The 21047-nt window shown below is 42.0% G+C and overlaps 1 protein-coding gene across 1 annotated transcript in view; it reads right to left on the bottom strand.

Annotated features, from left to right (window-relative positions):
• Window positions 1–21047, bottom strand: part of THSD4 (thrombospondin type 1 domain containing 4) — a 598412-nt gene that overhangs the window by 555912 nt on the left and 21453 nt on the right. Inside the window, exon 3 of the mRNA XM_065412285.1 lies at window positions 11936–12366. Within this exon, the coding sequence (XP_065268357.1) occupies window positions 11936–12366 (431 nt within the window). The remainder of the gene's footprint in view (window positions 1–11935; window positions 12367–21047) is intronic.

Here is a 21047-nt window from a genome sequence, read left to right as displayed (position 1 = left end):
GAACTTTGACTCCGTTTTGTGTTGTAAAAATATGTGCAGATCTGCACATTAATCTAGACAATAGCTCAAAATGATGAACAGCCACCTTTGACAAATCTTTGGTCACATTAATCTATAGCCCCTGGGAAAACACTAGTCCATCTTCCTATGAGTAACCACACTTTTCTGCCCCCCTATAACATTGTTTGCACTTTAATATCACATTTCACTGCTATTAGCCCAATGCAGGCATTTGAATAATTAATTATTGCAGTGTAATTAAAATTATACCACTAACAGGTTGGTTAATAATTTTAAACTTGAGTGCCTAAAGCCAAGCTCCTCAATCCATATAAAAATGGGTTGATTTTCAGAGGTAATAAACATTGGCAACTTTCATTGGCTTAATTATAGTTTGCAGCGTTAAGCATCCACTGGTCTGAGCATTAACAGCAGGCATTGGTATAGATAGAAGATAGCTTCAGATTCGATACAGAGTTCTCCTTTGCATTTTTTTTTTAAACTATACTCTGAGGAAATGAAAAACTAATACAATTTAAAAGACTCTCTGGAGTCCTTGTTAACCTCCCATCAAGAACCTTAAGGTAAAGCACTACACTAGAGTTATTCTGCTTTTCCAATAACTACATGTAAAGGTGAGCTCACCCAAACCCCCGACTACAAGGGCTAGGTGATGCATCAGAATTTGAACCCAGATCCAGATCTAATTTTCACAGCTGGTCCCTATTTCTGTAACAGGTTGAATAAAACCCCAAATCCCAACATCCTGAGAGTTTGTTTTCAAAATCTGGCTCCAAATTTGGCAGCTCAGGTCCTTGTCTAACGTGTATATCAAAGCTGCAGCCACATAACAGAAAAGGTGTGTGAGAGGGGGGAGAACGAGAGCAGGAATTTAAATGCATATGGCCTCCAGCTGTGTTATCGGGTTCATCCACAAGGTATTCAAATTATGGTGGGAGACATGTTTGCCTTATTTCACCCCAGCGATGGTGCCTTCCCCTATAGCATTCCAAGGTGCTTTACAATTGTTAGGTTTTTTTTTTTAATTTTTGACAGCACTGTACAAAGTCTGCTCACAGTAATGGAATAAAAAACAGTATTAATTAGGCAAAAACAATTGAGGCCCAGGGTACTTCCTGAATTAATATCTGGATGGGAGATGGGGTAGCACAAAGTCAAGCTGAGGCCAAAATAACCTCAGTTAGCTATTCATTTCCCAGGAAATACCTTGCACTGAGGTCTTTATTGCTATTAGAACCTGTTCAGAATTTTTTTCAGAAGGAAAATAAACGTTTCCCCCCCCTGGTGCTGTCATGCCTTCCGAGTGTCGTGGAAATGATTTCTCTGAATAATGCTGATGACCTGGATACTTTTAAAGAACTTACACCCAGTAAAGCAGCAAATCCTATTTTATTTTTTTAAAATTCAGTTTTCACATAATAATAATAATATAATATAATATAATATATGGAGATATACCTATCTCGTAGAACTGGAAGGGTCCCTGAAAGGTCATTGAGTCCAGCCCCCTGCCTTCACTAGCAGAACCAAGTACTTGCCCCAGATCCCTAAGTGGCCCCCTCAAGGATTAAACTCACAACCCTGGGTTTAGTAGGCCAATGCTCAAACCACTGAGCTATCCCTCCCCCTAGACACAAACACTCTACGTAGGTTATAATACATCAAATTTTTATTCGGTTAGAATAGAACAATAATGCTAGCCCCTGGAGAAGTATATGAGCTGCGTTTCTAGTCCAGATATGTAAACAACTTGAGAACGTAGTTTCTGTTGTTTCAAACAAGGCGACGAGATATGTGTTCACTTCCACAAACTGGAGCTGACAACAGTAGGTCAAGGTAAGTCACATCAGAAGAGGCGTAAATTGGTTAAGGGCATAACAGCTGTATTGTCCTACTGAGACTGAGGTTAAGTTTAGACGTTCCACGGGACCTACATTTCCCACACCAAATATGCTATCAGATGAGACAACAGAGGTAGCTTCAGAAAGGAAAAGCCACTTTTGATAACCTATACTCTCTCCCTTCCCTTATGTACAGTGTGAGAACTACCCAACCCCTCTTGCAAGTCCCAGGCAGAACCTACGTGGTACTAAGAAGCACAGCAGACTTTCCACTTCAACTGCTGGCACCAGAAGAAAGGAAATGCAGCCGTAGCAATGTGAAAGGCTGATAATTTTTGGATTCTTTCCTCAGTACAAATCCTCCCTCTCACCCCCTTTCCACATACAGAAATGCCTTAAGGAAACTCTTCCCCCATTAATAGGTTTCCAAAACTATAGTGAGATTGATTTTTCATTTGTGCGGGGATGGGGAGATGTAATTACTTTCAACTTGCACTGTTTATCTAAGTCTGTGTTACCCACCCACCTCATTAATGTCTCATAAATCTCACTGACATTTGCAATTTTTCCTTCTTTCAATAAAAATACACATACGCGCTTAGTTCAGCCCAGAGTCCACATCAGCTTCTGCCAATGTTGATGCAGCCACAGGGCTCCACAGTAAAAATTCCATTTGCAGAGGGAGATGAAGTAGCAGTGACAGAAAAGTTGCAATTGTCCTTCGACTGCATGTGGGTGTGTAGGTAGCCAGTGCAGCTCAACTTGTGGTTGCCACTGTAAGCGGGGGAATGGTCCCGCTATTGTGGGGAACTTTCCTGGCTTCTGCACTACCCCGGTGAAGTGGGCTAGCGAAAGGATCCGAGTCCTCGCTCCCACTTCCTTTACCCAGAGGCCTCCCTGCCCTTGAGGACTCCCCTTCCACTCTCCTGTCTGGCAGAGTCCTCGTAAACCCCGACAAGGCTGGGCCCAGGATTCCTGGGGGGCTTGACCCCCAACCCTGCTGTGGTCACCTAGGACAGGGGCTAGGGTGTCCCCACTCTGGGGTACTCTCTCTGCACTGGGCACCTCCCTGACCCACTGATCATTTTATACAATTTAAAGCAAATACAAGTTGTTTAATTAACAATTACTTTTAAAAAAGAATAAGGAAAAATGGGAAAGGTTAAAGGAAAACCCATCACCCTGCTCTGTGGCAGGGATCATCACAAGCAGTGTCTCTGGAACGTCAGGGCAGTTCACAGTCTGTTCCTTGTAGGTCCCAGGCCTCCTTCTCAGGCCCTGGCTGTGCTGCAGAGACGCTGCGGGTTGGACACTTGCTCTGGCGGTGGCCACACGCTCTCAGGCTCTAGGTGGCAGGACCCTTCTTCCCAGCGTCGCCCCCGCCCTGTCAGGGTTACGATCCCCCTCCAAGTCTGGCCTGCAAGGCCTCTTGGCTGAGGTATCTCCCTGTGCTGGGCCCACTGCCAGGGTCCCCCTCACTCTCCCCAGCTGCTCACCGCACCCGGCTCCGGACTGCTCCAGCCCCAGCTCCAGCCCCAGCTCCAGCTCCACTCTGGCTCAGCACGGCTGCTGCTGCTGCTCTGCCTTCAGCTCCCTGGGCTGCTTCTCTGGCCTCTCTGGCTCTGGTTGCTACAGCTCTGCCCCCAGGACAGGTCTGCTCTGCAGGCTGCTTCTGTGACTCTGCTCCCAGCTCTGACCTGCTTCCTGGCTGCTTGTCTGGCCCCTCTGGCTCTGGTTGCTGCAGCTCTCCTCCCAGGGCAGGTCTGCTCTCTCTGGGCTGTGCCCTGGCTTTGGGGCTGCAGCTCTGCTCCCAGCAACTTAGCTCGGGCCCCTGCTCTCTCCTTAGCTCGGCCCCACTCTGTCTGACCCAGGCAATTTCAGCTCACACGGAGGACGGGACCTCCCTGGCCTCCTGACCCTCTGATTAGCCTGCCCGCCCTGTCAATCAGGCTGATCTGGAGCATTGGCCTCTCCCCATTGTTCCTGGGGACTGTCAGTCTCAGGCTCCTGATTTGCCATCGACCCTTCCCCTTTTAGTACTGGGAGCAAGCCAATCAAAACACCCCCACTGAATGTTAGTAAGGGGGCAACAGTCCCCTTACACCACTAAAGAATATGCTGACTCTGCACAGTTTCTTAGCAGGCTCAGTTTAACACTGCCCTTTCCCAGAAAATCCCCCCAAGGGAGAGCAGGCAATGGCAACCCCACCTTCTCCACTAAAGATGAATCCCGCATCCTTTCTGGTGCCAGAGATAATTGACACCTTCCAGTATCCACATCAATGGAACTACCCATGTTCTTTAATGTTTATCACTTTCATAGCTGCTAGGATCTGAATTGCTCTTTTAGGCCCCGATCCTCCAATTTAAAACATGTGAGCCGGCCCCCGCACCTCGAGTCCCTTTGAAGCCAGTGGGGTGCTACGGAGACCCAGCAGTCAATCTATGTGCTATCAATTGCATGACTGGGGCCTCAACTCTCTTCATTTCTGCAGTTTCACTGGTGAGAAATGCAGAGCTCTCGGAGCTTTAAACACTAGTCTGTGAAAGCTATTTCTAGTGCAAAGGTGTTTTCTGTTTTGAACGCTCTGCCTTTCTGCATGGTCAAGCCCCCTTTTTAATGCGGCTGCTTCTTTTTTAGATGCTTTAGTACTTGGATTTTTACCCTACCGATTTTATGCTGGTTTGTTCCTGTTCCTATTGTTTTAACTGTGAAGTGCTCCAAGTACCTCAGCTAGCAGAGATGATGCTTTAAGAAGTAAAATCATTACATAAGATTATCATACAGTTAAACAATTGTAATGGGCACTTAGCTCTCCAGATAAAGCGAGTGTGCTCCCCATTTTACAGTTAGCAACTAAGGGATCTGCAGCTTTTTTAACTCCTACCCCACTTTCAACTTACTGAATTCATGGCTTCCTGATAAATACATGCACTATGAAGAAATTCTAGTTACAATGCTCCAAGAGAGCAGCAATTGTTAATGAAATGTATTATTTGCAGTTTGTTAACACTAACAGTGTGGTAGGCGCTGTCCAAACATATCATAAAGCAGCCCCCTGCCCAAAAATTTTTTTCAGACATTACTATAAACGTGCAAAAAAGACAAACAGAGGTGATTTGGGACATTTTTGTAGTATAACTCAAAGATAGCTTTGATTTTAAAATGGACTTTGGCTTGCCCATTAATCACCCATAAAATCTGAGCCCCTTGGAATTAAAACAAATTAGAATGGCCAAGACTGAGGTTTAAAAATTGGCCATTGCATATGAAAAGTATTTTTTTCCAATCAGTTTCACAAGAATTTTTATTTCATGCCAAATAATGTAATTGCATTCAAGTGGGAACAGATTGGAAGCAACTTTGGTTTGTTTTTTAAATGTATGTTATTTAATTTTTATCATCAATTTTCTGATAATCAGTACCAGAATTCCTTTTAAAAGATACAGGGCCCAGTTCTGCAGTCCTTATTCACATGGGTCCCGATTCAAGAAAACTTCTATTTTTAGGGCCAACACTTATGCACGCGGTTAACTTTAAGTCCTTTCCTGGACTGAGGCTGTGTTGTATCACTGAATCATGCAATTAGTCCTACTGAGTATTTGAAAAAGTATGTACTACTAAGTGTGAGTAAGGATTGCACAGTCTGCAAAACAGTATTAAGAACAAGACAAGGAATGCCAGTAACATACCAATACTATATACTGATGCCTATGAGATCCATATGAGACCTGCATTAGGGGAACGAGAGGACCTCAAGATCATATGGTAAACTCTAATACAAAAGCATTCTCCTGAAGGATTATTGATGGGGGGAAAAAGGAAAGAAAAGAACAAAATCCCAAATCAATGCCCCTCCACAAGACCTGGGAAGATAAAGCAAGTCAGCAGGACTGTATTTTGGAGATGCTTAACTGCTTTGCCCCACATTTTAAAGAAAAATTATTATTATTGTCAACAGCTTCCTCAACAGTCACAACATCTAGTATTTTTCAAAGCCATTTCTGAAGGAGAATCTGCGTCTTTCCATTTCAAACAGGATTACTTTTCAGTGCTGCTAAAAGCAACTTTTTAAAAACTCCCTTATTTGCAGCCTCGAGGTTTTTATTAGGGCCCGTTAAATAAATATATATATGTCAAAAATTAGGTTTTCGAGTAACACAAATTTTTCATGAAAGGAGTCTGCTTTCCACTGCAAATTTTCCACTTATTAATCAAAAAAGTCTAACACCAAAAAATCAAAAATTATTCAGAAATGCCGCCCTGGTTCCACTTGAGAGTTGCCGTTCCATGGCGATGAGTACTGGATGCCTCATGCTTTCATCCTTCTCCATGGGTCAGGCTACCCAGCTGGACCACAATCTCCTATGACTCACCACAACAAGAGAGGAGACCATAGTGCATCATGGAAGACGTGCTCCTGCCAGAGAGCCTGGCCTATAGAGAAGAGCGGGGACATAACTCCCCCAAACCACAACTCACATGAGGCACCACAGCGGTACTTCCAAATAAAAATGTTCAGTGGTCAGCTGAAAGTTTTCCCGTTTTCTATTTTTTACCAAAAAATTCAATCTTTCTGTGGAAGAAAACTTTATTTTCCAATGAGATCTCACTAGTATTGTTTAGTATCAGGGGGTAGCCGTGTTGTCTGTATCCACAAAAACAACAAGGAGTCCGGTAGCACCTTAAAGACTAACAGATTTATTTGGGCCTAAGTTTTCGTGGGCAAAAAACCTCACTTCTTCAGATGCATGGAGTGAAAGTTACAGATGCAGGCATTATATAATGACACATGAAGAGAAGGAAGTACCTCACAAGTGGAGAACCAGTGTTGATAGTGCCAATTCGATCAGGGTGGATGTAGTCCACTCCCAATAATAGATGAGGAGGTGTCAATTCCAGGAGAGGCAAAGCTGCTTTTGTAATGAGCCAGCCACTCCCAGTCTCTATTCAAGCCCAAATTAATGGTGTTAAATTTGCAAATGAATTTTAGTTCTGTTTCTCTTTGAAGTCTGTTTCTGAAGTTTTTTTGTTCAAGAATAGTTACTTTTAAATCTGTTATAGAATGTCCAGGGAGATTGAAGTGTTCACCTACTGGCTTTTGTATGTTACCATTCCTGATGTCCGATTTGAGTCCATTTATTCTTTTACATAGGGACTGTCCGGTTTGGCCAATGTACATGGCAAGGGGGCATTGCTGGCACATGATGGCATATATAACATTAGTAGACGTGCAGGTGAATGAGCCCTTGATGGTGTGGCTGATGTGGTTGGGTCCTGAGATGGTCTCGCTAGAGTAGATATGGGGACACAGTAGGCAACGAGGTTTGCTACAGGGATTGGTTCCTGGGTTGGTGTTTCTGTGGTGTGGTGTGTAGTTGCTGGTGAGTATTTGCTTCAGGTTGGGGGGTTGTCTGTAAGCGAGGACTGGCCTGCCTCCCAAGGTCTGGGAGAGTGAAGGATTGTTTTCCAGGATCGGTTGTAGATCGCTGATTATGTGCTGGAGAGGTTTTAGCTGGGGGCTGTACGTGATGGCCAGTGGTGTTCTGTTATTTTTATAGCACTTAAGCCTGTGCTAGGCAATTTGCTTGCTCCCCACCTCAGAAGGTTTAATCCTGCACACACCTACTATACACATAGCACCTATTATGGTAGTATTCCCGCTTCAATTTCACTACTTACAAAAATACACAGTACACCTGGAATAGCAGGGAGGGATGAGGTGATCCTGATTGCTTACAACTCTATATCCCCTTTAGTAATGGATTAGAACCACTAACGTTTAGTCAAAATCTCCTTTCATAAACATTTAAAAATAATATGGGATTTAGGACTACTTTGTCAGTGAGCCACTGGTTTGTGGGTGTGCAAAATTTGTGCGAGCATCCATTTTCACCCCTTGAAACCTGCACATGTATATGCAAATTGTGCCTCTAGCTATGCTATTTGATTTCCTCATACAGATGCAGGTTATACATAAAATAAGAACTAGCCATAGAAACATGTCTGTACATGCATAATACAGTTCTAACGACTACTAAACCCTTAAGGGCCTATCAGGAGATAGCAAAAGTATGTCCTGCATTTTCTCAAAGAAATGAACAGTTTACATCCTCTCAGTGTTATGATCTCCAAATCTTTTACGGTGGCTTTCCTATTTCCAATTCAGCCACATTTATATTTGATGGCGGGAAAAGGTCAAATCAGAGACGCTCTTGATCATCCAGTGTTCTGAACACTGTGGCTGATACTGCCGTTATTTCATCCAAAACAGGTGCAAGACTCCTTTACCTTCCTGATGCATGATAATAAAATACTGCATTCTACAATGTATTCAAACTATATGTTTTTTATTTGTTGTAATTACGTCTCAGAAGTTCAAGGATATGTAAGTCTTCAACAGTCTTCTTTATAACTTGGGTAAAATTATTGTCTCCCATACCCCTCCATCCTCACCTCTCAGTTCTGAATGGAGCTGGAATGAGCATGACTGTTTTTATTTGGGATCTTCTAGCACTGTATCTTTCTAAAACATCTTTAGTCTTGCACGGACACCATCAACAGTGACCACACAGCTCCAAAAAACATGTTTATTGTGGCAAAGGATCGTATAGATAAATATAGGACCTGGAGACACGTTAGCAAGCTTTTCTTAGAGCATCATGATGGAGCTGTCATTTTCTAAAAGATCCTGACCCACTGAAGAAAGAAATAATTATCAAATTTTATAAGTTAATAAAAAATAAAAAAGGCTTATTAGTTAGGACAAGAGCTGGTTGACAAATTTGCATTGGAGCAGGTTTTTTTTCTGCAAATGACGTTCAGTTAAAATTAAAATACCGGTACTTAAAGGGAACATGTCATTTTGATGATATTTTCTATGGGAAACCTTCAAAACAATTCAAACTGTGGTGTTTTGTCTTGCCTTTCTCATTTCATCTTTGTCATTTTAATTTCAATGTTAATCAATTTTAACATTGCATTATAATTATAACATTTTATATTATATAACGTTTAGACATTATCAAACCAAAATGTTTTGATAAGGTTGTTGCAGTTTTTCCAAAAGAAAATATTTTTGGAATTTTCATTCCACAATAAATTTTGTCTTTTCATCCCAATTTGAAATTCCATTTGCTGACTAGCTCTAATCAAAACATTGCTTAACTGAAAAAGCCCCTCTATGCTCTCCCAGTATGTCCCTCGGTCTGCGACGCTTCCAGCAGCTCCCATTGGCCTGGAGCAGTGAACCGCGGCCAGTGGGAGCCGCAATCGGCCAAACCTGCGGACGCAGCAGGTAAACAAACCGGCCCGGCCTGCGAAGGGCTTTCCCTATACAAGCGGCATCCCAAGTTTGGGAAACACTGTTCTAGGTATTCCTGTTGGAGCAGTACACCTCTCTCCCCACATATACACAATACAAACAAAGCCACAATGGAGCCCTAAGGTCCAAGCTGGTTTACTCTCCCCTTCCAAAAAGGAATCCAGTTAAAATTTTAAAGTAGGTCAAAATTTGGGCTAAGCTCTCCACTCCCTCGCCCCCGCCATTTAAAATTTTCTAACTCTACCTGATTAGCCATTTATAGTTCAGTGTTTCTACATTCTCAATTGCATTAAGAGACCATTCACATTTGCTGATTTCTCTACTTTCCTGGTCGGCTGCCTGAGAACTTTTCCACTTCTTTCCAAAAGGTACAAACGTAGTTTGCTTTTTTGAAGGACGCCCATTGCTTGTGGAATATATTTGACTTGGAAGCAGTCCCATTTCATCTTACTATGCTTCAGATGTTAGCTCTTCTCAGTCACAAATCTTAATTCCTATTTTATTGTTTTAAAGAAATCTACTAAAATTATGGATCATATATAAATCTGAAAACAGTAATTATAAATATTCCAAAAACTTTGAACTAATTCTCTACATTATTAAAATACAGACTTTTTTGAATGACTTGGAACAGTTCCTCCCCATTGTATGGGCTATTGAAGAACACATTTTACAGTATATAAATTGTATGTAGAGCTCATTAATATTTGGAATTCATTTTCTACCCACCCCCCCTCGCAACAAACATTTGACCTCTGGACTTTACAAAATTAAGAACACATATTAGGCCTGCCATGCTAATCCATTTCATTTTAAATTAAAATAAAAAATTCCTAGTGTCTTTACAGTCACCAGCAAAACATCTCAAAGTTACACAACATAATAGGCTCTAAAGCCACAAGGGACCATTTTACACAAGGAGGAAATAATTTGTTACATAAATAAGACTTAAACACCTCAATATCAATCACTGTCTTTTCAAGACTTCATCCTTGGAAAAACTGCTATACATCTGTACACAGATTTGCATCATACCTAGAGAAGTGTAAAAAAATAAAAATCCCCAACATAAATCTAGAGGACTTCCATCATACAGGAAAGCAGAGCTGAATTAGGCTTTATCCTCATTTTAAGATTCCATATTACGAGGCTTCTACACAACGTTCAATACTGACTTCTACACAACGTTCAATACTGAGTTCTGCCCATTCTCCTCTCCTAAATGTTCTGTTCATCTCCTTTTCCAACTGCAAAGGCTGCTATAAGCTGCGCCAGCCACCAATCGCCCCCAGGAGCTGCTACCACAGCTAGGGATAGCCAGAGTGGAGAGGGAAACACCAGACAAGTCCAGCAGGTTGATAGCGGAAATGCTACAGAAGCTGTAGCCCACCAGAGGATTCCACCTAGGCAGGGAAGGCTGGATCAGACAGACCGTTTTAGAATGGCTTTGCACTGCTGATTCAGGGACATTCACATATTTTATTTCTTTAATTTCTGTATTTTTGGAGAAACAAGAATAAAGTGAAATTGCCCAGAACTAGAAATATCAGCATCTGAACCTAGTCTGATTTCAAGTAAGCTTTGACGTGCAGGCCTCACTGAGACAAACATAGGGGGAACAAGTATGCTGCTGCTGTTTGACTGGAGAGTTTTTCCTGCAAGCTGTCAAGTCAGCCCCTTTTCCCCAGAAATGGAGAGCCACAGGTGTATTGCTGGGATTATCTCAGGGTAAGCGCAAGGGTTCTCAACCAGCCAGCCAGTTGAAATTGAAGGAGCAAAGAAACAGAGCATAGAAAGGCAAACTTTGACAAGGTAGCACAGGATCGCAGGTCTACCCAAGAAATTAGGCCTCAAAGGTGGGCATGGCCACAGGTAGCTTGATGGTAAGTGCATTCTCAACTATATTTTAAGCTTTGAGATTCTGGCATGAACTAATGAAGTTCTGTCTTTGGGGAGCGACAGGAACAGAGTTAATATTAAATCAGAAGAGAGGAGCTGAATTGTTAAAATGATTAATATCCACTGAAGTCAGTGTATATTAAAATCAGAGCTAGTCAAGGTAAGCATTTAAATTTTTTTTTTTTTTTTTTTTTTTTTTAAGGAAAAAGGTTCATTTACTCAAAAAAAAATCAGTTTTTCTATAGAAAAAGCAAAAGGGATATAAAAAAGGGAAGGGACGACAAAACAAAAACAACGAACCAGAAAACCAAAAAGTCCTTGAAAAGTCCTTTTTATTGAAAGACAGGAAATTTTGACCAGAACGCAAACTTTGGTTAAAAAGCCATTTTTCATCACAAGTAGGTTTGAAGACAAAATTTCAAACTAGTTCTAATTAGAATAGGCTGATGAGATTGGTACCTGAGGGGCATAGCACAGTTATCCTTTACTAGGTTTAATATTAGGTTGGCAAAGGGTAATGGATCATGGGGGAAATTACTAGATCACAAAATTATATTTTAAGCTGAGATATTAAAATAGCTTGCAGTTTTATTTTGCCTGCAGGCAAAATTATCACACTCGTTTTTGGTTTTAGAACATAAACAGCAGATATTGAAATATAATACACAGAGTATCACAAGCTCTCTCTTGAGACAGCCCTCCAAAACAGTTTGTGGATATTACAGACCCATGCTATTCTTCCCTGAGATTTTCCCATCGATTAATGTAAATCTGGCATGAAGAGACACATTCTTCAAACACACCATTCACACCAAGCTATGGAATCAATTACACGTGCAGGAACAGTACCTCCTCTCTGGCTTGGTTCTTTGCCTTTGAGAATGGCGGCTGCCTCTCAACGTTCCTCTGTTCAGATGGCTGTCATTGCGGCCCGTGGAGGAAACTGAAGCCCAAAGACCTCTCTGAAGCTGCTCCTCGTTTCTGTGAAGTGGCACGGATGTACGGATGGCAGAAATGACATGGCCGGAATAAGGGGTCAATGGATCTTCACGACGGTGGGAATGCTGGGGTGCAAGAGTTCTTTCCAAGGCTGGGTACTGTTGCCCTGGTCTAGAATAAGCCCTGTCGTGGTAATAGCTTGGGAGGCAGGGCCGGGTTTGCTCCATCACCCCACCACTGCAACTTCGAGAGCAAGCAGACCAGGGGCCCCAACTGCCCCATATGCCTGGGATTCCTGCGCTGCTGTCTTCAGAACTTTGTTCTTCTATCCTCTGGGGAACCTGAGGACACAGATGGACAGAATTAGGGTAACTAGAAATTACACTGCAATATAAAGGAAAGCTCTACTTTCCTTTTAAAAGCCATTCATTCCATCCTCATGGAAATTAAACCCAAGCTGACCGGGAGCTGATTAATTTATATTTATTCGACATTTGCTTCACTCTGCTAGCACAGGAGGTAGCATCCCTCTTAGAACCATCAACCCTTCAGACTAAAAGTTGTTTTTGGACTTTCTGGACAGGGGTGGATTTCCCTTTGGCCTCCATGGTGGAAAATGCTGCTCAGTGCAAAGTTCAGAAGCGTGGAGATGGAAAACTATATTTTTCCTCCACATCAACAGCAAAGTCAGATGGGAGGGGAAATTAGTTAAATAAAAAAAAAAAAACACCCTCAAGTCACTTACCACACAATTACTGAAAGACAACATAAAAGATCAGAGTTACATTTTTGTTCTCTGTGACAGAGACTAAGATGTCTCTGCTTGTTTCTCCCCTGCTTGTGACTGAACAATAGTGATTGCAAGTGGTGGATTGAGGCTTACATGACATTTCAAACTGAACTTTTTACAGAAGCAGCAAAACCAAAGAGGACAAGAAAGCTACATTACTGAAAAAGTGCACTGCATCCTCTTTTTCTATTAATGCAATCTGCTATGGGCTGGATTGTAACCTTACAACTTCAGAAGCAGGTCAGGACCTGGATTATTAATCTACTTCTGTGTTGTTCAGAGAGAGAAATAAGATGATGCAGCTTTCACTGGAGCAGCTTACTTCCCTCAGCTGCACAGCCTATTCCCCAATCACCTGCATGAGTGGCATGAGGAGCAGCAGCCAACCCACGCCTGTTCTTCCTCATGTGCAGTGTCTAGCAATGAGGATAGCCTGCACAGGGCAGTAATGGGTTTCCTAATTCCTCTGTATGGCCCACGGTCATGACTGAGACCTTTTAGTACTGGGTTGAGTATTTCATATTTGAAATTCAAGAGTTAAGGCATTTTGATTAGACATAGTTCATGACAAGTTTATTTGCTCTTAAAGGATGAGCCTTTAGTCTTCTAATCAAGTTTCCAAGGCAAATACTCATGATTATGTATATTCAGAAGTCTTTTTTACACAAATATCTTATAATGTTTGCTGAAACTTGCTGTTTCAGGTAACATTCCTGTCAATAAATGATCTATCCACTGAACAAGAATACAAGAACCACACACTCCAAAGAACATTTCACTTGGAATGGGAAAGATGGAATAGTCGTGAATAATTTTTTACTCCTTCATATACAAATATGCAGCCATCTCATATCTTTAAAAGATAGACACACAGATCTCTCCCTAGGTCACATTCTCTTTTCAAAGGATGGCCTTTTAATAACATAACTGCCATTAATGGTTTTGTTCCATGCATCATTATGTAGTAGGGGAGAGATTAACAACTAAATATTTGCCTCCAGTCAAAGTCTGCTTGAACTGCAAACCCCCTCAGCCAGTCAGAGCACATTACTGAACAGCTAGCTACAAACATGGGAAGGCTTTAGTGGAATGTGGTTTGCAAATATGGCTTGAATACACTACTACAAAATGAAAACCCAAGCCAGAACAGGGTTTGTGGTGGACTATGTAACTATCAGCTGTGGTCTACATAATCTGAAACATTCCCCCCCACTCCGAGGTTCCGCTCACTCTTTCATCACCAACCACATTAAAAAAAAACCCTGCATTTAATTGTAACTAGCAAATAATAAAAAGCATCTGTATTAATGTGATGTGTTCTCAGTTTCTGCAATGTTACTTAGAAAACAGGAGCAGATGTCTCTGTATTTAATATTTCTTTTTCCATGGGTAGCCCATTTGGCATCAGCCTATTAAATTCAATTGCCTGTACAACCAAATAACTACATAATGTTGAAATTATGAACAATATGCAACAAGGTATTGGTTTCTGGCAGTTATATTTGCATCTATTTCCAACAACAGAAAAGCACTGGCTTATAATATGACCAAACAACTAAGTTATTCATCAGTTTGCCGTTTCTTCACTGAACACTTACTATTTATATAGAAACACTGGGTTAACACAGCACTATCGTAAATATAAAACTGCCACATGTTAGATTAAGATAATCATCCATCATCTTTCTTGCACCCGGCCCTAGTTTGCAGTGAAATTTACTTGTCATGGAAGTAAACGTTCATTCTCATCAGAAACATCACACTTACTTTGTTTGGATTGCTTAGTCATCATTTTTATGGTGATTCACTGCAACTTTTTGCAAAGCCACAGGCATTCATCCAGGCAATGATTAGAATCTATCAGTTTGCAAACAAGCTCAGACAACCACTTAAAAATGAACCATTTTGTTCCGTAGAAAGAGAAACAGACATAAAAGTGACAAGTGTTGACCTGCCAGAGAAAGACCCTCCCGTCTGTCAGACCTCAATATAGCAAGAATTGTTTCAGACAAAATAAAACTTTGATTAGCTAAAGGCAGTGGGAAAGTAGTTTCACTCACCTTCATGTCTAGTTTTACTGCTGAGATAGCACCGCCGGCTTTAATCTAGGTATTTAAATCAGAAGGCAATAAAACAAAAAAGTCTAGCATGTCTTATACTCTGCTATATTCATTAATGAGACTTACGCACACAGGTTGGGGAAATTCTGGGAAAAGGGGAAGTTTAGATAGCAGATCTGACAGCATATACATAGCATATTTCATCTTCAAAGCACTTTACAAACATTAACTAACTCCTCACATCAGTCCTAGCAGGTAACTGAGTGGGCATAATTCCCAGTTTGCAGACTGGGAAAACAGAGATTTTGATTTGCCCAAGGCTGCAAAGGAGTTGGAGTCTGATGGCTCATGTACATAGCACCGCAGTTTGGACTACATAGACCTCTTTAAACTGAACTACGTTAATTCAAACTATGTACCTTTTAGTTCACACCCACAGCATCCACACGGAGAAGTTACCATACAGCACACTAGCATGTGCTGCCATTCACCCACACACATCTGCCCCCAGTTCTAAATGCAGGGCTATGTAGACATAGCCTAAGGTGACCTATGTATTCAGAGGTCCCTGGCTCCGAATCCTGTGCTCTAACCATGTCTGTTACTCTCCCTTCAAGACTTCAGTTGTCCATTGTGTAATCTGGATTTGCCTGAAGGAAGAACCTGACAAGAGATAGCGGGACCCTCCTTTTCTTTATCACTATGACCTTTTGTTTGCAGTTAAAATTATCTAGAGGTCTTATAACATTTATTTCCTCCCCTGCATGTATGTCAGGAGAGAATGTGAAACACATGGTGAACATAGTACCTTTCTCCACTAACCTAAATCCATCTGTCTACAGATTCAACAAATGGAAGTCATCAATTAGGCCATTTAGTCCATTTTCCCACAGAGAAGGATTGCTTCCTACTGTATATTAACTAGTATTATCCAGTCTAATTGTAAATGCACCAACAAAAGAAGTTTTCCTTTGCTTCCCTCAGGAGATTACCCCACAGCCAGGATGTCTACACTGACATTTTTTTTTTACTGTCATATCCTTATTCCTAGTTATATCCCCTTTTAGTATTCTAAATTATTCCCTTTTCTCTCCTTGGTATGTACACTCTAAACATGTGCCCTCTTAAGTCTTCAGGTGAAGATACTGTAATCTTGCTTCATTCGGAACTGTAATCAGGTTTATGCTCTTCTTCGAACTTTTTTTCAATTTGTTGGTAGCTTTCTAGTAATGAGGTGACAAACTGAACAGATGTTACATCTGCAGGATGGTAATTGCCATGATCTCTCCTTTTCCCTTTATTGTACATCAGTACAGTAACTCCCCACTTAACGTCCTCTCTCTTAACGTTGTTTCAATCTTACGTCCCTGCTCAATTACAGAACATGTTCCATTTAAAGTTGTGCAATGCTTCACTGTAACGTCGTTTGGCTGCCTGCTTTGTCCACAGCTGGCAGCCCCCCTATCCCCCCACAGCACCTCCCGCCCGCCGGCAGACCCTGCGGATCAGCGCCTTCTCCCCCCCCCCCTGCCCGCGGCAATCAGCTGGCTTGCGGCGTTCAGGAGGGAGCGGGGAGGAGCAAGGACTCAGCGTGCAGGCTCCCCCTCCCTCCAGAACGCCACAAACCAGCTGATTGACTCGGGCAGGAGAGGGAGGGGGGAGCCTGTGCACCGAGTCCTCGCTCCTCCCCCTGCCCTCTGAATGTCACAAACCAGCTGATTGCCACGGGCAGGAGGGCGGGGAGAGGAGCTAGGACGTGGCGTGCTGAGTAAAGGGAGTGTAGGGGGGAGGAGAAGAAGCGGGTTAAGGGTGGGGGCTTGGGGGGAGGGGGAATGTGGGCGGGCTGAAGGTTGAGCCCCCCGCCCCTGGTGCTTGCAGAGTAGGGGAAGCTTCTGCTGCTGCTGTGCAACATGCTTCTCCTAGCCTACACCACCTTCAGCCTCCTTGCCTGCCTCATTGTCTCCAGTGTCAGTGGGCTGTGCCTGTGTGGGGTAAGGCGGGGGAACCTCCCAACTATAGTACTGTATGGCCAAAAAAAATTTTTTCCCTGGAACCTAACCCCCCTCTCCCCCATTCTTATGGGGAAATTTGATTTGCTTAACATCGTTTCACGTAAAGTCACATTTTTCAGGAACATAACTACGTTAAGTGAGGAGTTACTGTACTACATATGCCTTGCTCCAATCTTCTTGTAGCTCCCCAACTGTCCATTATTTATATAAAAAAATTTCAGTGCTATAAGAAAGTAATTTGCCAACTCTCTTAATACCTTTAAGATGTATAGGAACAATCCTTCAGGAAGCCACACTGAATGCTTCCTCTCCGTCCATGTTTCCCCCACCTGGAACCAAAAGCCTTTTTGATGTGGGGTTCCAAGTTCATGTAATGCAGTTGTGGGACTACCTGAACCCTCAGAGCCAGCCTGCTTCCAGACTTGGGACCTCATGTTGCTACAATACATGCTACTCCAGGCTGCAGTCCTGATCTGTAAAGCTTTCAGAAAGATAACATTTTCCCATCTCCAGTTCCACCAGCACTGCTCCAGTGTGGTAGCAGGCTGTCTGAAGCTGCTCTCATGCAACCAGAAAATGGGTACAGGGTAAGAGTGAAGTCTTCTGCCAAGCCTCTGCAGCACACCTGTACAGGGGAGGATGAGCAGGGAAACAGAACACACTAAAGACTGATCAGTCAGTTGTGTGTGAGTAAGAACAACAGAGTCAGTGATTTCCTTCATATGTTACTACTTCATATTGGCTTTTGTGATACTTGTTAACTGAGTTCAGAAGAGAACATACCGTATGAGTGAAACACCTTGTATGAACTCTCAGTCAAATTCAGACACAAGTAAAATTAATAAATAATTTTTTACTTTTACTCATGAAAAAAAATATCTATCACCTTTCTGAAACAAAGGCTGCAATACAGACAAACAGCAGCTTCTTAAAACCCAAGGTCAGAGATTTTCTAAAATCCTCCCCAACCCTCCTAAAATAGCTTTTCTACATATAAAAATGTCACTAATTTAAACTCCAAAATCTCAAGAATTTCCAGGGCCAGAAGCAAGTGCAATGAAAGACAGAGGAAAATATAGCCTTCTAAGGGTATAAATCTCCCATTTCTAACTCTGCTGGGTTGTGAGATATTAGATCTTAGATCTGTCCCAGCAAACAACAACTGACAATTGTTTGTCCCGGGCATCAGCTTAGAGAAATGTTGTTGGCAATTCCATATTTGGGGGAAAGCAAGTGGCTGCTCAAAGCTGCTCTGAGATTTAGACTATTCAAATTAGCCTCAGCAAAGATGGAGCAGTGGGCAGAGTGCAGGGGAAGTGCATACTGAACACAGTTTATTATTACTAAATAATAATAATAAAGGTAGAATTTTCAAAGCCCAAGAGTTAGGCACCCAGTTGAATAGGATTTGTCCACTAATACCCTTAAGCTCTTTTGGAAATCCGAGCCATAGTTTGGATAAGAATTACTCAGGGATGTGGGACTACTGTAACTCAGACTGATACCTGAACGGATGTTTTATGTAACCACTCAAAAAAATTACAAATGCACAATCAGGGCACGATTCAACATATTAAAAATTCACAAGTTTAAAGTCTGGTCTCTTGTAGCCCTTGTGAGAGGTAAAACAGAGGTTTTGCAACATAGAAAAGGGGAGGTCCTCAGGCACTAACAGAATCCAGCACACACTGGTCCCGGAAAGACTCAGCTTTTGGACTTTAAATTTGTGGGTTTAAACACCTCTAAAATGATCTGAAAAGGGTCTTCTATCCATAAAGTGTACAGGGATTTAATAAATCCCTCTATGCCTGGTATAGTGGGACTCATGGTAACTAAGGCACCTCATTTTATAGGTTCAGGGATAAAAAAAAAAAAAAAAAGTCCCTATAAAATATTTAAAAATTTTCTAAAACATGTTTGTGGGGTCTGGTGAGTTAAATGCTGCTGGGACCTTTAAGTGCTGTGACAGAGTATGGCAAAGTTCAAGGCCATCAGCTGCCTCTGGAGCTGGGGTGGATACCAAACTGAACAAAGAGGTGCTGGTTACAGTTTGTAAACTGTACTAACTCAATTCATTTGTGTTTTATTTAATCATTTTTATTCTTCTTACCCAATAAAAGTCACTGTAGTTAATTACAAAGGCCTGACTAGCTTATTTGGAGCTAAAGACAATGCCTAAAACAGTTTTTCTGAAATGTGCCATATACAGAATACATAATGAAGTTGAATAGTAAAGGATTTATCAGCATGCATTTAGGGTTATTTGCATTACTCATTTGTAATTCACATGCCTCTCCCAACCTCATGCTGGTAAGACTGACACCGTCCCACACCCTCTACTCTGTAGTAGAAAGCTATACTTTTTTGTGAGAGGGGTCATTAAGACCACGTCACCAGTATCTCTTAATTGAAACTGAAAGAATCAGTGTGTGTGTTTTTACAGCTCTTAAGCTAGAGGACAAATCCCACATAGCCTTCAGCTGTATTTGAACCCACCCAAGTATAATCATGAGATTTGATCTGTGCCCAAGATAAGACTAAAAATGTGCCCAAGATTAACTGAATTCTCTCTCTATAGCAACAGAGAAAAAGGCCATGAACATACCCCAACATTATGAAATATGCAGTCAGGGAAACTCTGTTAATATACTGGACTGATATTGTGGGAAGTCTTCATCTTAAGTATAACTAGCAGCAGATATCTGCAAAAGTTGAAACTGATGAAAGGAACTATCTAACCAGGTTGAAATAGAAGCATGAACTAGATCTCAGGACCAAACTCAACCCCACCTTAAGCAGGTGCAACTCTGTTGATTTAAGTAGGAGCTGCTGGATGCTCAGCACTTCAGAAGAATCAGGTTACTTATTTAAGAGCCTAACTAGGTTTTGTGCAGGTTGGTGGGCTCTTTCATCAGTCAAGGAAAGAACCAACACAAGAGCCAAGTCTGTTTCAGGCACTTCAATTCATTGGTTAAGCCAAATATCTGGACAACATATCCAGCTAAAGTAGTTCCTCTGCCCCACCTTGGCTACAGTGCTCAGAGACATGTTCCTCCCCTGTCTCAGCTCCTCCAGATCTGTGCCCTGACTCAGGGACTTCCTGCAGGCACCTATCTTCTCCTTCAATTCTTATGTTCCAGGCCACCTACCTGGGAGTCACCTAGTAGCTGGGTTCTTTTCCCCTATTAGAGAAGCCTTCTGGCAGTTCTCTAGCCCAGTTGAGCACTAGCTTTTATAAGAACCAGGTCCTCTTCAGGCTATCAAGTGACCCTTAGCCCCACAACCTCAGCTGGGATGCAGCTAATTAGTCACATGTGGGGCCAGGCCCATCTCCCCTTAAGGGGCCAGTAACCCCAACACACTTTCTTGACCTTAATAAATTCAAGTTCTTAACTATGCACATGAAGGCTGATGTAGTACACAGGCAGTTAATTAACCCTGTATGTTAGGGGAATTTACAAGCTCAGCTGTTGAAGCTGGAAGAGAGGTAAGATCAGGAGGATTAATCACTTTAGAGCAAGGGGTATTGGGTCTTGTAAAGATGCAGCCAGCTGCCGAGCTCCAGACCAAGGAATTTACAGCATGTTTGTATAGTAGCTCCATAAATTCATTAGCTTCCGAGAAATTTAAAAGCTCCTCTGGCAATGTGTGCTGAGTACATAAACCAAATAGCTGCAATGTAAGGAACTGACACATACAGCTGATCGAAAATTTTTAAAGAAATATTATGGACAATAGTTTCCATCAGGTCCAAGGTTGAATTTCTGGACGGAGAAGAACAGAGTGACAGAATAGCCAATAACCTTGTGTTTAAGATGCTTTTCTGGGATGTGGGAGAACCAGGTTCAACTCCCTGCTCAGCCTGATTTGGAGTGAGTACCCCAACCAGGTTATTGGCTATTTGGGTGGAGGGAACAGTGTTTAAAAAACAAGTTTTCTAAAGGTCTCATTTTTGTTTCGTGTTAAACAATTTCAAAACCTGGAATTATTTTACAAAATGTTTCTTGACCGGCCCTATGGACAAGTTCCATTCATGAAGGCTACAGAGCTTGTAAGCTGCACATCTCTAGATTTTTCTCTTGAGAAACCCAGGGGAATGAAAAGAACACACGCTCATCCGAATACTATGTTAAAAATGTGAAATAGAGCACTCAAAAAAA

The sequence above is a fragment of the Emys orbicularis genome, chromosome 10 (genome assembly GCF_028017835.1).
Source record: "Emys orbicularis isolate rEmyOrb1 chromosome 10, rEmyOrb1.hap1, whole genome shotgun sequence".
Lineage (NCBI taxonomy): Eukaryota > Metazoa > Chordata > Testudines > Emydidae > Emys > Emys orbicularis.
This window is presented reverse-complemented; position numbering and strand designations above follow the sequence as displayed.